General features: G+C 39.2%; 1 protein-coding gene across 14 annotated transcripts in view; it reads left to right on the plus strand.

Annotated features, from left to right (window-relative positions):
- Window positions 1–15,341, plus strand: part of DOCK3 (dedicator of cytokinesis 3) — a 221,679-nt gene that overhangs the window by 91,963 nt on the left and 114,375 nt on the right. For all 14 annotated transcript variants that reach the window (XR_012661094.1, XM_075096446.1, XM_075096433.1 and 11 more), the window contains exon 9: window positions 339–493. Coding sequence is in view for 13 of the 14 variants with exons in the window: in XM_075096446.1 (XP_074952547.1) it covers window positions 339–493 (155 nt within the window). In the remaining variant the exon portion in view is untranslated. The remainder of the gene's footprint in view (window positions 1–338; window positions 494–15,341) is intronic.

The raw sequence follows: 15,341 nt of genomic DNA on the forward strand, positions 1-15,341 counted from the left end.
ACCCTAGCGCCATCTTATTATACTTAGTTTTTCAGTACTAAAATCAAGACAATGAGAAATAGGATTAACTTGGTTTACTGGATGAAAACAGATTTCAAATGCATAAACCATTTATTTCATATTTACTTGGTCATTTTAATTTCTTAACTATTCAAATCAAAAGCTGAAAAAATAGAGCAAGAAAACAATCTGGCATGTATCTCTAAGGTAGAATATATTTGAGATTAAGCTTTTACTTGATGGAGAGAGGATAGCAGAATCTCAGTTAAAATTATCAAGTTGGTCACATGTCTCTTATTTGTGAAAAACTAAAAATAATTGTCACTGCTTTTAATCAGGTCGATACAATTCGTCAGCGTCATGGGGAAGCTTGTCGTATGCCAGTGCCTCATCATTTCTTCCTCAGTCTAAAGAGCTTCACCTACAATACAATTGGAGAAGACACAGATGTCTTTTTTTCTTTATATGATGTTCGAGAAGGCAAGCAGATCAGGTAGGACTGTATCAAATAACTAAAAAGCTTCCTAGGAAAAAAAAATAAACAAAGCAAATACATTGGAGGAAAACATGTTGAGCTACTCTTGTGACACAACTGAAAGGAGAAAGGTGGTAAATCATAAGTTGACAGCCCTGCAATACATACCTGAGAATATCAGTAATACTAATCATTGTATGTGAAATTTAGTGCTTACGTATAAGCAAAGCATTATAGGCACAGAACAGTTGAATTTTGCTTAGGTTTCTGACTTGGCCCCCACACATTACTGAAGATCTTAGTGTTTAATAGCTGCCTTCTTAGGCCTCTTGTTTAAAAGTACTAATAATGGCAGGGCCACGCTGTATGACTGTTTTGGAAAGAGGACTGCTGTTTGGGTGCTGAATTGAAGCTCTTGAACTCTCATCCACTCCTTGCCTTAGTCATGTTACAATATAGCTTGTTTACGTTACTCTGTTGCTATCAATATAAACTAAAGAATTCATATTCATCCCTACGTCTAGTCAGGACAACTGCTGCTCATTACATTGAGGTAATTGGTACTAATGTTAGCAAATATGATATGTGCTGTGCTTTTCCTTTACAAGCATATGTCTTGAAAACATCACAATATGTAGAAGAGTATTGCAGTATATGCATTTTGTCTCTTAAATTAAGTAAGTGTAGCTTGGTCTAATCTAAAGTACAGCATGTTTGTGGGGTACTCTTGAGTTTTGATTAAGGCTTGTCCTGACAGTTGGCACAGACTACATTAGCTACTGTGGTCAAAATTGTCCTAGTTTTCAGCAAATTAGATTTAGATTTGTTCCAAGCAGAGGAAAAAGTCCCAAAATGTTCTTTGCTCTCTTTGGAAGAACATTATGTGAATAATGTTCATCCAAGAAAGTTCAGAGTAGAGTGATAACAGTTTTGTAGCTCTTCAGAATACATCCCACTAAAAAAGTGGCCTATATTAGAAAGCTGTAATGACTTGATTTGTATTGACTTATAAATACGTGTCTGCCACCATTTAGTTAGGAAACTTGAACATCATTTTTTGCAGAATATGGCAAGAACGCCTAATCTGATACTACATCATGTTTATTTCACCTCCACTAAGTGAGAAATGCTTGTTTTGATGTAGTTAAGAGGGCATGCCTATAATTCCTCTGTTGAGAGAAATAACAGAAAATAGCTGTTAAGAGGAGAAGGTGCAAATGACAAATCAAAACAAAACAAAATTACTCACAGTTAATTAACTCATACCACAAAGCAGCAAAATATCAAATTATTTAGATGAGGAAACCTGCAAGGAAGAGGAAGGGACAAGCTGCTGCCATGGCTGTGGAAGACCTCAGAAATTGCTTCAATAGGAGATGAATTGTCTTGGGCTGCAGTTTGCATAGGATATAAACATTGAGTGGAAAAGGCTTAAGAAGGGGTTTTGCCAGTGATTAAAAAAAAGAAAATAATAGTAACAAGGAGTAGTAGTACAGTGGTTCAGGCATATTTAAATATATGTAATAATGCTTTGATGGGCAAAGAGCTGTAATTAGCTCTTTGTATTACTGTGCTGGTTTTGGCTGAGAAGGGGTTAAGTCTCTTCACTGTAGTGCCTGTAGTAGTCAGGGACCTTTCCAGCTTCCCGCGCTCCGTTCATGTTGGTGGGAGGCTGGCAGGGGCAGGGCCATGGCCAAGACAGCTGACCCCGACTGGCCAATGGGATGTTCATTCCGTACCATGTGACACCATGACCAGTATATTAATGGGGGCAGCTGTGGCGAGCAGCTGCGTCACATGTGGTTTGTTTTGGTGGTTCATTCCCCTTTCCCCCCCTCCCCCGCCTTGGGTTTTGCACCTCTCATTGTTTTCCTTTCCATTGCATTTTTGTTGTTGTTGTTTATTTTAATTATTAAACTGTTCTTATCTCAACCCACGAGCGTTACCCTTCTGATTCTCTTCCCCGTCTCACCGGTGGGGGAGTGAGCGAGCGACTGTGTGGGGCTGAGCTGCCGGCTAAACCACGACAATTACATGTCAGTGACCTGCTGCAGTGAAAATACCATTTCTGATAGGCAGAAATAAACTAAATTCAGTAAAGCAGTGAGGTTTAGCTACCTTAACAGCAGCTTTTTTTTCACTAACAGATGCATAAAATAATGCATAACTTCAAAAACTACACATTCAAAAGCATATCAATTTTTTCTGAAAATGAGCTTGAAGAATCCACTAAGTATGAAAAAGGATAACATTCCAATAATTTTAAAATAAAATTTATGTTTAAACATGTAAAGCTTTTTTTTATTCTGACTGCATCTTAGAATCATAGAATCATTAAGGTTGGAAAAGACCTCTAGGATCGTGAAGTCCAACTGTCAACCCAACAATACCCTGTCTCCTAAAGCGTGCCCTGAATTGCCACATCTACATGACTTAGATACCTCCAGGGATGGTGACTCTAGCACCTCTCTGGGCAGCCTGTTCCAATGCCTGACCACTCTTTCAGTGAAGAAATTTTTCCTAATATCTTAAACTAGAACAGATGTTTCTAGCACCGTTTTACCAGTTACACTATTTTATCCCACTTAGGCTTAGAAGTTTCTTGTTGTCTAGAAATATCCTTAATTATGGAGAGTGTATAGAAGAAAAAAGAAATTCTGATGTGATTTAATCAGAAAAACTGGGGCCTAATTAGTTTTTATGCATGGAAAGTAGTGTCATGCATATTTCTGTTTGTAACTCCTCTGTCTGCCTACTTACTGTGTCTTTACCATGCCCATTATAATAGACCTCCTCATGACTGGAGATTCTGGAAGATATGGTAAGTAGCCGTGGTAGTGTTGATAGCTTTGACAGAGGAAGTCCACGCTTATGTTTCTCACACAGAATATACTCAAGACCTTTTTGTTGTGAGACCAGATTTTCTCTACGGTGTCTGTAGAAGGTATACATTTGCTGATGACCTCCTCTCTTTAATACATAGCGTTATGAGAAGGTCTTACAATCTGGTCTGTTGAGTCAGAATGCAGCACTATCTGGGTTTTTTATTTTTTTGTTTGTTTCTTTCTGCATAGTGTCTTTTCTTGCTGTCAGTTTATCTTGGTATTGCATTCGATGGAGTACAAGGATGGTCCATTCCAACACGGAGACAGTCAAGGAGATGCATCAGATTAGCTATCTGGGAGAAATAAGAAATTGGCTGGGCATGCAGAGACAGAATTAGAAAAGTGAAAGCTCAACTGGAGTTGAATGCAGAGAGAGATAAGATACGCACTCACACATATGCACACACAGCTTCTGTAGGTACATTGGCAGCAAATGGAAGACAAAGGAAAACATGGTCTAAATGCTCAGTAGGGCAGTATATGATGTGACATGAGGAAAAGGTAACTAAGAACAGTGACTTCTTAAAGTAATGAATATTTCCAGCTTAAACAATTTTAGTAGTAGCAACAGGTGGCTGTACTTATTTTTAGGTGTAAATTTACAGTAGAGGTGGGTGGCAAAGAACATTTACAATAACATGGTAATGAAATTCAAGATTTTGTTATTGATTTTTTTTTGTAATATGTGCACAAAGACAGACATTGAAAGTATATTCTTTGGTTTGCATTGAGCAGTACTCAAAAGTTTAGTTGCTCCTAATTTGCTGCTCTTGTGCCATCTGCCTTATAATCAGCTCTTAACTTAGAAGAGCTTAGGTCTCATAGTCACCATACACATTCTATTTTCTCCTTCCTGCATATGTAACTCTTATTATTAACAGTTATTATTCCATTCTGCCTAATTATAAAAACCTATGTACCTATTTTTGCAATGTCTTCATGGTATTATCTTTATTTTGCTTTTGAAAACAAAGAAACAGATGAATTCCTTAGAAGTTTTCCAGAATATTGCGTTTTTTCTTCATGTATAACAATCTTACTCAGAAGTGATCAGCTAGAAAAAATTAAGAAAGTATGTATGGATAGGTAGATGTCACTCAGTTTAAGAACTGCTTTCTCTTCTACTCTGTGCTATTGTAATGTATCTCTGTATGATGCTCCCAACACACCTTGTTAAGAGTTTGATACAACTGTATTCTGAGAGGTTTTAAATGTACATGGTGTGTAAAAAAGCCTGTATTATAGACATGCAACCTAAAGCCAGAAAAGTTTAAGGTTAATGAAAATGTACTCTGGAAATATTACTTGAGGAACTGTGAAGGATGGGAAGTACAGTAATGTACGCTTCCCCACATTACCTTGTAGTGCCCCAGGAAACGTGAGAAAGCTTACTTAAACAAAAAAAAAAAAAAAAAAAAAAAGGGGTGTGTGTGCAATAGGAAAAGAAGAGGTTACTTTTTTTTATTCTGTAGTTTTCCCTTGAGGAGATCTACCATTCTGTGATTCTGTGGGGTTGGAAGGGACCCCTGGAGATCATCTTGTCCAACCCCACTGCTTGAGCAGGCACACCTAGAGCAGGGGGCACAGGAATGCATCCAGGCGGGTTTTGAATGTCTCCAGGGAAGGAGACTCCACAACCTCCCTGGGCAGCCTGTTCCACTGCTCTGTCACCCTCACAGGAAAGAAGTTTTTTCTGATGTTTAGGTGGAACTTCCTGTGTTCCAACTTGTGCCCATTGCCCCTTGTCCTGTCATTGAGCACCACTGAAAAGAGCCTAGTCCCATCGTCCTGACACCCACCCTTCAGATATTTGTAAGTATTGATGAGATCCCCCCTCAGTCTTATCTTCTCCAGGCTGAACAAACCCAGGTCTCAGCCTTTCCTCATGAGGGAGATGCTCCAGCCCCCTGATCATCTTTGTAGCTCTCCACTGGACTTGCTCGAGCAGTTCCCTGACCTTCGTAAACGGGGGGGTCCAGAACTGGACACAGTGCTCCAAATGTGGCCTCACTAGGTAGGGCAGAGTAGAGAGGGAGGATAACCTCTCTCGACCTGCTGGCCACACTGCTTTTAATGCATCCCAGGATACCATTGGCCTTCTTGGCCACAAGGGCACATTGTTGGCTCATGGTCAGCTTGTTGTCCACCAGCAACTCCCAGGTCCTTCTCAGCAGAGCCGCTTTCCGGTAGTTCAGCCCCCAACCTGTACTGGTGCATGGGGTTGTTCCTCCCCAGGTGCAGGACACTTGCTTTTGATTAATTTAATGAGGTTCCTGTCGGCCCAGCTCTCCAGCCTGTCCAGGTCTCGCTGGATGGCAGCACAGCCTTCTGGTGTATCAGCCACTCCTCCCAGCTTGGTATCATCAGTGAACTTGCTGAGGTTACACTTTATCCCATCATCCAGGTCATTGGTGATTATATTGAACAGGACTGGACTCAGCACAGACCCCTGAGGAACACCACTAGCGACAGGCCTCCAACCAGACTCTGCACCATTGATCAAAACCCTCTGAGTTCTGTTTTTGAGCCAGTTCTCAATCCACCTCACTGTCCCCTCATCTAACCCACACTTCCTTAGCTTGTCTGTGAGGATGTTATGGGAGACAATGTCGAACACCTTAGTGAAGTCAAGATAAACAACTTCCCCTGCTCTCCCTTCGTCGACCCAGCCAGTCATGCCATCATAGAAGGCTATCAGGTTGGTCAAGCATGATCTTCCCTTGGTGAATCCATGTTGACTATTTCTGATAACCTTCTTGTACTCTATGCCTGGAAATGACCTCCAGTATGAAGTGCTCCATCACCTTTCCGGGGATGGGGGTGAGACTGACTGGCCTATAGTTTCCCAGGTCCTCCTTCTTGCCCTTTTTGAAGATTGGAGTGACATTTGCTTTCCTCCAGTCCTCAGGCATCTCTTCCTGACCTCCACAACCTTTCAAAGATGATGGAGAATACCTGCCAGCTCCCTCAGCACTCGCGGGTGCATCCCATCGGGGCCCATGGATTTGCAAGGATCCAGTTTGCCTAGGTTATCTCTGACCCAATCCTCCTCAACCAATGGAAGTCCTCCTTTCTCCAGATCTTCTCTCTCCCCTCTCAGGGCTGGGATGACTGAGGGCCACCTTAGCAGTGAAGATAGAGGCAAAGAAGGCATTCAGTAACTCCAATTTCTCTGCATCCTGCATCGCCAGGGCACCCACCTCATTCAGCAGTGGGCCCACTGTTTCCCCAGTCTTCCTTTTACTGCTGATGTATTTAAAGAAGCCCTTCTTGTTGCCCTTGACATCTCTTGCCAGATTTAATTCCAAGTGGGTGTTGGCTTTCCTCGTGACATCTCTGCATACCCTGACAACATTCCTGTATTCCTCCCAAGTGGCCAGTGTCTTTTTCCACATACTGTGAACCTCACTCTTCCATTTGAGTTTCTCTAGAAGCTCTTTGGTCATCCATGTGTGTCTCCTGGCACCTTTGCTTGACTTCTTCCTCACAGGAATGCACCAATTTTGATAGCAGAGAAGAGGAAAGAAGCGGCAGCAACTATCCTAACCAAAGATGTTCCTATCAGAAATTAAGATTTCAGTTTACCCAAAGAAAGGTGGAAGCCAACTGAGATGCTGACAAAGCCGTGGGGAATACTTAGTATGGTCTTCATGGTGCATTCTGTGGATCTGTATTATTGTAACTTTTTCAGTACTGCAGGTGTTTTTAACTAAGCATTTTATCCATAAATTCTATCTAGGTAAAAATTATTGTTAGTAAACAGAATCCACACTTGTCTCTCCCAAAAGTGTGGCAGATATTTAAAACTTAGAGTACTGTAGCATTTTCAGCGACTGTGTGGTTCCTCGGCACTTTGTTAGTAGGGTATGCAGAGGGAATATGGCGTTCATCCAGAGAAGCTATGCAGACAGAGAAATTGAGAGGAAAAGAAATGTCTTCCACTGGCAGGGGAAAGTTTTATGGGATATGCAGTATGGTAGTGGTGAGTAAGTCTACACTCAAAAGGTAACCAGGGAATTTACTTTATATCTAACTCCCTATTTTCTTATGTAAAAAGGCAAGTTTACGTTTGTCAGTTTTTCCTGCACATTTTTTTCCTGTTGTGAATCCTTAGGATGCTCTGAATCCTGAAATAATCATCAAGAAGTCTTCAAAGCCTCTGTTGTTATCTGACCTGGTATACGAGAATTCTTCTGGAGACTTGGATTCAGGTGTCTGGCTGAAGTAGAAGCCTGTCTGTATCACTTTCCAACAAAACTGAGTTTGTTCTAAGAAGTGTGATTCTCCATTAAATAAGAAGGATCAAATAACATTACGAAAGGCACCGCTTTGATCCATTTAGTTATTTTCTAGCTGCTAAGTATGCCTTGGATTTTTTTCAATGCTATAGAGAAGGCAAAACAAGATGGGTGTGTATTCTACTGAAATGTAATTGGAAGAATCCTTATCAAATAAAAGATTATTTTTTCTTAAATAATAAAATTGACACATCTTATATGGGGCCTGTCCAAATAACAGAAAGATAAGAAAAGTCCAGGATGAGAAGATATAGAACTGGAGGGGTGGGGTGGGGAAGTGGGATGGTTGTTCACTGTTAGAAAGGACTACTGTCTATTCCTCATGTGAGGGTACCCTCAGGTGCATCATGTAGATCTTGTCTCCTGTGTATTTCAACATGATTTTGTTTGACCGTTTTGTAGTGTCTGGGCAGCTTTCAGTGAATTTATGAATGCTGTCAGTGAGAGGTGGGAGAAAGAGTTAACTTTTTATGGAGAAGCAGATAAATAAATATACCTGGAAATGCAGAACCTCATATTCCTTCTGCTTAAGTACTTCCCAACTGGACTCTTAAGACTCTTAATGTGTGGGAAATTTCTGAGGATCATAGATGACAGTCTGGTTTAAAGGGCATATATAAATCTATCTACTGATGACCCATTTATCTTACAGTACAGTGAAATGAGAGGAAAGATGCTGTATAGTTATTGACCTTGAAAGCTATGACTAGTTCTCATGTATGCAAATTCCTGCACTTTTCTGGAGGGGTCTCATTTCTATAAAGCCTCTCTGAGTGCACGAGTACAGAGCCAATAGTCTACCCACTAAGTTTTTTCATATTTCCTTTTTTCTTTTTAATTTTATTTCTCCAGGACCTAATAAAAAAAGTTATCTAAGCTTTTCACCTTTCAGGTATTTTTTTTTTGTTCATCTCAAGCCATTCCTTTCATTTCCTTTTGCAGGTGTCCATCCTTCAAAAATTTACTGTTAATTTTTTCTTTCTTCATACCTTTATTCTTTCTCTTTGTTGTCAGTATAAGAGAAACATCCAGATAGAATTAGTAGAATTTCTTCCTCTGGTTATAATTTAAAGTAATTTTATTTAGAAAACAAAATACTCATTTCTGAGGGGGGAAGAGAAGGGAAAAAAAAGAGTAATGGAATTAAAATAATTCATGAGAGCCAGTTTGTGGGAGTGTGAAGCACTGCAATGAGAGGAGAATGTAGGAAAAGCACAGTAACAGTGTAGTAATAATTTGGGTAGTTATTAACCTGGACTGATTAGCATCTCACACCTGTGTTTTTTCACTCTGTACTAAATTGTGCCTTTGGGCTTTCCCTAAATGGCATTATGCTGTATAACTGTAGCCTTACACAGTGAGCACATACCATGTTATGTTATTTTTTCTTACTTAAGTGATAAATGTAGACATGACTGGAGAGTGTGATCAGTCTTTCAAATATGGGGGCAGGGCATGATTTGCTACCAAGAGATGCTTGCTCTAATGTAAGATACCTGTCCAAAATTTTGTTTTGAAATACTGTGTACTACCAGAGTATATGTCATTGTTTTGTACTATAGATTGATGTCCTGATATGCATCATAGGTATAAATCATTTGAACTCTAATGTAAGGAAAGGGATAGCAAATACTTGTACAAAAAATAATCAGAAGGTATGGGGGGAAAAAAAGGAATAACAAAACGCATATTTTTATAAGCCAAACATCTGCCTTGGCCCCTCTGTCTCCCTCCTTCAAACAAACAAACAAACCCAAAGGTATATATTAACATAAACGGTGTGTGGCCTGTGTTACATATTAGACAAGATTGAGTTGTTATAATGATCCCACTTACTCTTAAAAATAATCCATTAGATAGAAGTATTTTGTCTTATATTAAATCAGCTGGTAGTTTCCTGGCAGCATCATGATGGAAGCTTATTTTGACTAGAGATTGTAATAAGGAAAAGATATGTTGGGAGAATATTTTCCCCCCCTAAGATTCTACCCTAGAATTCCAAATTCCACACTGTCCCTCTTTGCCTAGGACAAGATACAGGGTAGAGAACCATGTGTCTGCTCTGAAGCAAGGCTTTATCCTTCAATGGTTAATCTATAACTCCTTGTAGCATTTCTAATGTGAATCAACGTTTATTGGTTAGGTGCACTACAGAGAAAGTCCTTGTTCCTTTAAGAAAGAAAAAATATCTTCTGAAGGTCATAAAGCAGCTTCATTGCCTCATTCTTTTCTCTTGCTTCTTTGATTCTTACCTCAGAGTATGTGGAGGTATTAACAAGGTTAGCATCTATCCCTTTTTAAAGTATCTCCTTGTGTTTTGTTGAGTTGCCTTTTCACGTTTTTTCACATACCTTCACATTCTTTCTCAGCAGTTGGCTAGGTAAAACATGTGCAGAAATGTGAGAAAATGGAGACTCACAGTGATTTTAAAATACTGGGCACGTAGAAATGTATCTTCTACCCAGCAGCCAATTTTCAATACAGTGCTAGGAATTTGGTAATTTTTGAAACGTCTATTTTTGTGTTGAAATGGAAAAGCAATAGGCAAAATGAGAGAAGACACAACCTTGCTTTTTGCTATTGGTAATAAGTGATATGACATATTGGGTTTGTGTGGCAAGGTTTTGGTAGCGGGTGGGCTACAGGGGTGGCTTCTGTGAGGAGCTGCTAGAAGCTTCCCCCGTGTCCGACAGAGCCAGTGCCAGCCAGCTCCAAGACAGACCCGCTGCTGGCCAAGGTCAAGCCAATCAGTGATGGTAGTAGCGCCTCTGGGATAACATATTTAAGAAGGGGGAAAAAAAAGCCAACTGGAGCGAGGAGTGAGAATATGTGAGAGGAACAACCCCGCATACACCAAGGTCAGTGAAGAAGGAGGGGGAGGAGGTGGTCAAGGCGCCAGGGCAGAGTTTCCCCTGCAGCCTGTGGTGAAGACCACGGTGAGGCAGGCTGTCCCCCTGCAGCCCATGGAGGTTAACAGTGGAGCAGATATCCACCTGCAGCCTGTGGAGGATGCCATGCTGGAGCAGGTGGATGCCCAAAGGAAGCTGTGTCCCTGTGGGAAGCCCACGCTGGAGCAGGCTCCTGGCAGGACCTGTGGCCCTGTGCGGGACCCACACTGGACAGACATGTAAAAGCTTAAGATACTAAAGGTGTAAAAATATTAGAGAATGATGTGATCATTATTTTAAACTTATTGTCTCCTTGGCCTCCTAAACAGGTTAATTACCACTGCATGATTGAACTGTTTTTGGTTTGACACATGTGTGCGTTAGAAGAGTTTTCTCAAGCTACTTACTCACTTGTACAGTCTTGTCCCATTTTAGTGTCTTTAAACTTCCATTCCTTCTCATACGTGTTATTGAATTGATAGAGGTCTCAATAGTAACGGGGGGGGGGGGGAGCTGTAAAAAGAAAATGTTCATGACTGCATAGAGTAGAATAAAATTCACCACTTTGAAATACTGGATTTAGAAATGATGAATTTGTAGGGGAATTATTTTCACTGTGTTTGAGGAGTTTTCCTCACAGTATTCCTAATTCAGATGTCAGAATACAAATCTGTATACCAAGTTGCTGAAGGTAATCTTGACAAATTTGACAGGAATCCTTCATCTCTTTGTGTATTTATTGGTGACAGTTAGTTCTACAGTTGTCATCATCATTTAGTCATATTTTCTTGATTAAACTGTCAGTAGGAATGTATATCAGCTGCTCAGAAATGTTAGCAAGAACAGTGCAGCTAAAATTACATCCCATTTACACATTTGTTCTTGAATAATTTTCTTGTAACACTTCCTAATATAGACAATTATCATCATCTGGAACTTTCATTTTAAACAGTAAGCAGACTTCTGAAAAAGTGATAGCAAATTTTCCACAAGTTCTCTATAAGTTAGGGGTTTGAGTCTTCTCAAAGCTCTGATATACAGGATCAGCATGCTTAATGGGAGAACACCTGTACAGAGTAACTCTACATGCTCCAAACCAGAGCTGTAAAAACTGTATTCATCTGAGAAATCAGATGCTGCTTGGGTAGAGGGAGGCTTGGCAGCTGAGAATGGCAAAGACAGGGACAGGTGGAGAATAAACAGCGTTATATAAGCATTAATAAGTTCAGAAGAAGGGAAGACAAGGTCACTGGGTAGATGAATATGGTTGAAGTTGAATAGCTGAAAAAGAAATTAATGTAGTTTAACGTGGAAAGATTCACATTAAAAGCTGTGGCAAAAAAGTCTGACTGCATTCTCTCCAAGAGTATGGAACTGACCTCAAGGTCGTTTTTCTACATTGCTTCTCTCTTTAGGTAGTAGCTCTGGGAGTGCTGTGACGATGTGTGTGTATTTATTTCCTGTTAATTGCTTTAAACTATTATAGTGTACCACTATTGCCAGTTGCTATGCTAGGAAGCAGAAAATTATATTTTACTTTTATTGTGCAATTACATTGTAAACTTTCCAATTGTTATGGTTTTAATAGCAGCCTTCTCCTAGTTATTTTAAAATAGAAAAGTTATCTCATTCACTGTCAGTATAATGATTTGTCTGCTGGGAAAAAATAACTTTGTATCATTCAGAATTATTTCTTTACTATTCAGAGAATTTTTCTAGGGAATAGGCTTACCAACTAATGAGGTTTTCTTCTGCTTAGTCATGGAAAAAAAAAATCTTTCTAATTTTTACATATTTTCCAGCAGTCTGATCTGTTGCGATAGCTAATCTTCCATCAATTCCTCCTATACTTTAGTTTATTGTGTTCTTAGTATTTCAAATAAAGCATTTTTCTGATTTTTGCGCAATAGGTAATCCACAGCACTAGTAACAAGGAGAATATCAGTTCTTGATTCTGCTCAAGATAGAGTTCCTTAAAAACATCATTTAGTAAGCAAACGTTAGGGAATATTGCAGTTCACAGCCATGGCCCTTGTTCTGGTCACTTTTGTTAATGTAGAAAATATGTAGGTCTCTGAAGTCTACTACATGCATATGACAGGGGACAAAGAGACTTGCTGATACATAACTTTTAGAAAACACAGGTTTGATCATCACTGGAGACAGATGTAACCTAAGGAGTACTTTATAAGGGTTTTATTTTATGTGTGTAGATTTTTAAAAAAGGGTGAAGGAGGAGTAACAACTTTTCATTTGCTCTACCGGTTGCTTCGGCTGACTTTCATTCCCTAGATCTCTGCCCCGTATCTGCATTTCCTTGGTTTTCCTATTTATCCCCTTTCCTGTTAACATTATATATTTTAAAGAAACTATGACTATCTGGCTTTGTATATGAAAGTTGCTGTAGAGAGGTAAGTGGTGTTATTAGAGATGTTCATTCTTTCCTACAAAATTGCTAATATGAAACTACTATAAAACAGGAGCTTTTACAAAAATCAATCATATCTCATATCTCTCACCACTACCACCCTCCTTACCAAAAAATTTTTTTCAGGTTGGGGATCAGATCGGACATATCAATAGGCAGGGATGCAGATTTTTCTACAGGGGTATTTCAATTTTTTTAGTTGTTAAATGGAAGAAATCAATTACTTGCAGGTATTCAATGATGTTCTTCCCTTTTCCTTCTCAGAAAGAACAAAAATGTATCATGAACACATACAGCTATAAGAAATTTTGCTGTCTTGACTGGCAGAATGCGAATACCCATTGTTATAATGTTTAGGCGAACTACATAGCTCAGAGAAAGCAATTACAAGTAATTTTCTGTCTGTAGGAAGGCCTAGTGTAATTAATACTACTTTTCATACCTGAGCTCTTTCTTTTGCAAAATTCACTGTCAAAACCCTGTTCTTTGTCTCTGACTGAAATTGTCAGGTGCAAAGCCAAGCAACAGGGATATATGGTTTGTAGAGCAAGAATGAAATGAGACAACTGCTGTATTAGACACCAGAACCACTAGCTTCTCCCAAGTTAGAGATGGTGATAAAATACTTATACCTGTAATCCAAAATTAGAAGTATTCCCTTCAGGTATGGTGAAAGCATTTCATACCTACCATCTGGCAGGGTCAGTCTGGCTTTCTTTTCCTTAGTTAAAATCATGATCACTGGCAGGGACTAAGGAATCCCACTCTATGACTTTTTTTTTGAAACAAACTTTTTCAAGCTAATGGAGAGTATTCCTTTCTGGAACACAAATATATAAATCACATGATGTAAATAACAAATAAATACTAATGATGGTGTCAAATGTTCAAGTGTGGCAGACTCATGAGAATCCAAGGACAATGTAATTGGTGTTTAGCTACATTTCTCCTGCAAGCCTTAATAATGTTTTTAACATTGTGGTGGTTTTCTGTGATGCAGTAGAGAGGAATGACAGGTACTTATCTTCACTATTTTCTGTTTCTATGGAAACCCAGTGTTTGCAGTAACAGTCTTACTGTAAGCTCTGTAATCTTCCCCCATGGCTTCTAGCCAATGTGATAACTTAATAATTCATGAGCATTAAGTCTGTATTTCCTGGGAAGCAAACTGCATTGCTTGGAGCAATTTTCTCAGAGCCAGATTAATTTCCTTTACAGATTTGGCATTCCTTTCTCTATGATGTCTTTATAAAATGCACTCCATAAACCAAAGCAGCGTACTTTTCTTCACTTGTTTTTGAAACTGGGGTTAGTGCAGATCACCTGGATAAGGCAGTTCATTAAAAAACCCCCTCTCTACCTCCCTCCCCACCTTTTAAAAAAAGAAAAAAAAAAGAAAAGGTGGGGTGGAACCGAGCACACACCATGAGCACTTCCCTGAAAAAGATGATTTTAAATAGTCCATGAGTCATTTTTCAGACAATATGCAAACTTAAAGTTCAGCAGAGGTGATCTTTCTGTCTCAGGAGTTTGGGAGTGACCCGTATTGATGATTGATTGCTCAAATACCGCTGTTAATGGGATCTAGGTTATGCTGTTGGGTTACATTATAAATGGGAACTCAGTTCTTCACGGACAGTATCATTCTGTACATATGCTTTGACGTACACTTAAACTGAGATCTGAAAACTCATTCTGCGGAGCACTTCGAGATTTTATTATCAGGTCAGTCTTACAGCAGCTGTAAGGACTTAGATTATTTCCAAGAGAATGAGCAAAAGTTAGCAACTCTAAAAGGTAAACATGATTAACAGATAATAAACTTGAAAAGCTTTTTACAGACAATACTCCTAAATGGACTGCAAACAAATTGCTTAATCATCTCAAGAATTCTGACTGTTAAAGTACGATGGTAATATGTAGATGCATTCTGAAATATTTTCACAAAAAAGAGGTTTTGTTAAAAGTATTTGTGATCTTACCACAAAGTAGTATTTACAAGAGACTTCAGCTCTTAGGAGAAGCCAAAATTATTTACCCTTTGATCATAACTTTACTTTTCCATTTCTTCACATACTTACACAGGTGTCATGAATAGTTGTACTTCATTAGAAACCCTTTGTCCCATTGCTTAAATCATTTTCCAAGAGAAAAATCAACCCAGTATTCATGACAGTGGGAAATGACTGAAAAGTCAATATATATGCATGCTTTCTTCATGAATATGAGGCCATCTGGTTGAAATAAAAGTTCAGAATTCCTGGCATGGAATTTGTTTCCTTTTTAGAAAGTTTCTACAGGGTGTTCTCAAAAGCATCAGGATACAGTGCGTCTCGTAGTGACCATTTGATCACAGAGCATAGTAAT

Source organism: Phalacrocorax aristotelis, chromosome 6 (genome assembly GCF_949628215.1).
Source record: "Phalacrocorax aristotelis chromosome 6, bGulAri2.1, whole genome shotgun sequence".
Lineage (NCBI taxonomy): Eukaryota > Metazoa > Chordata > Aves > Suliformes > Phalacrocoracidae > Phalacrocorax > Phalacrocorax aristotelis.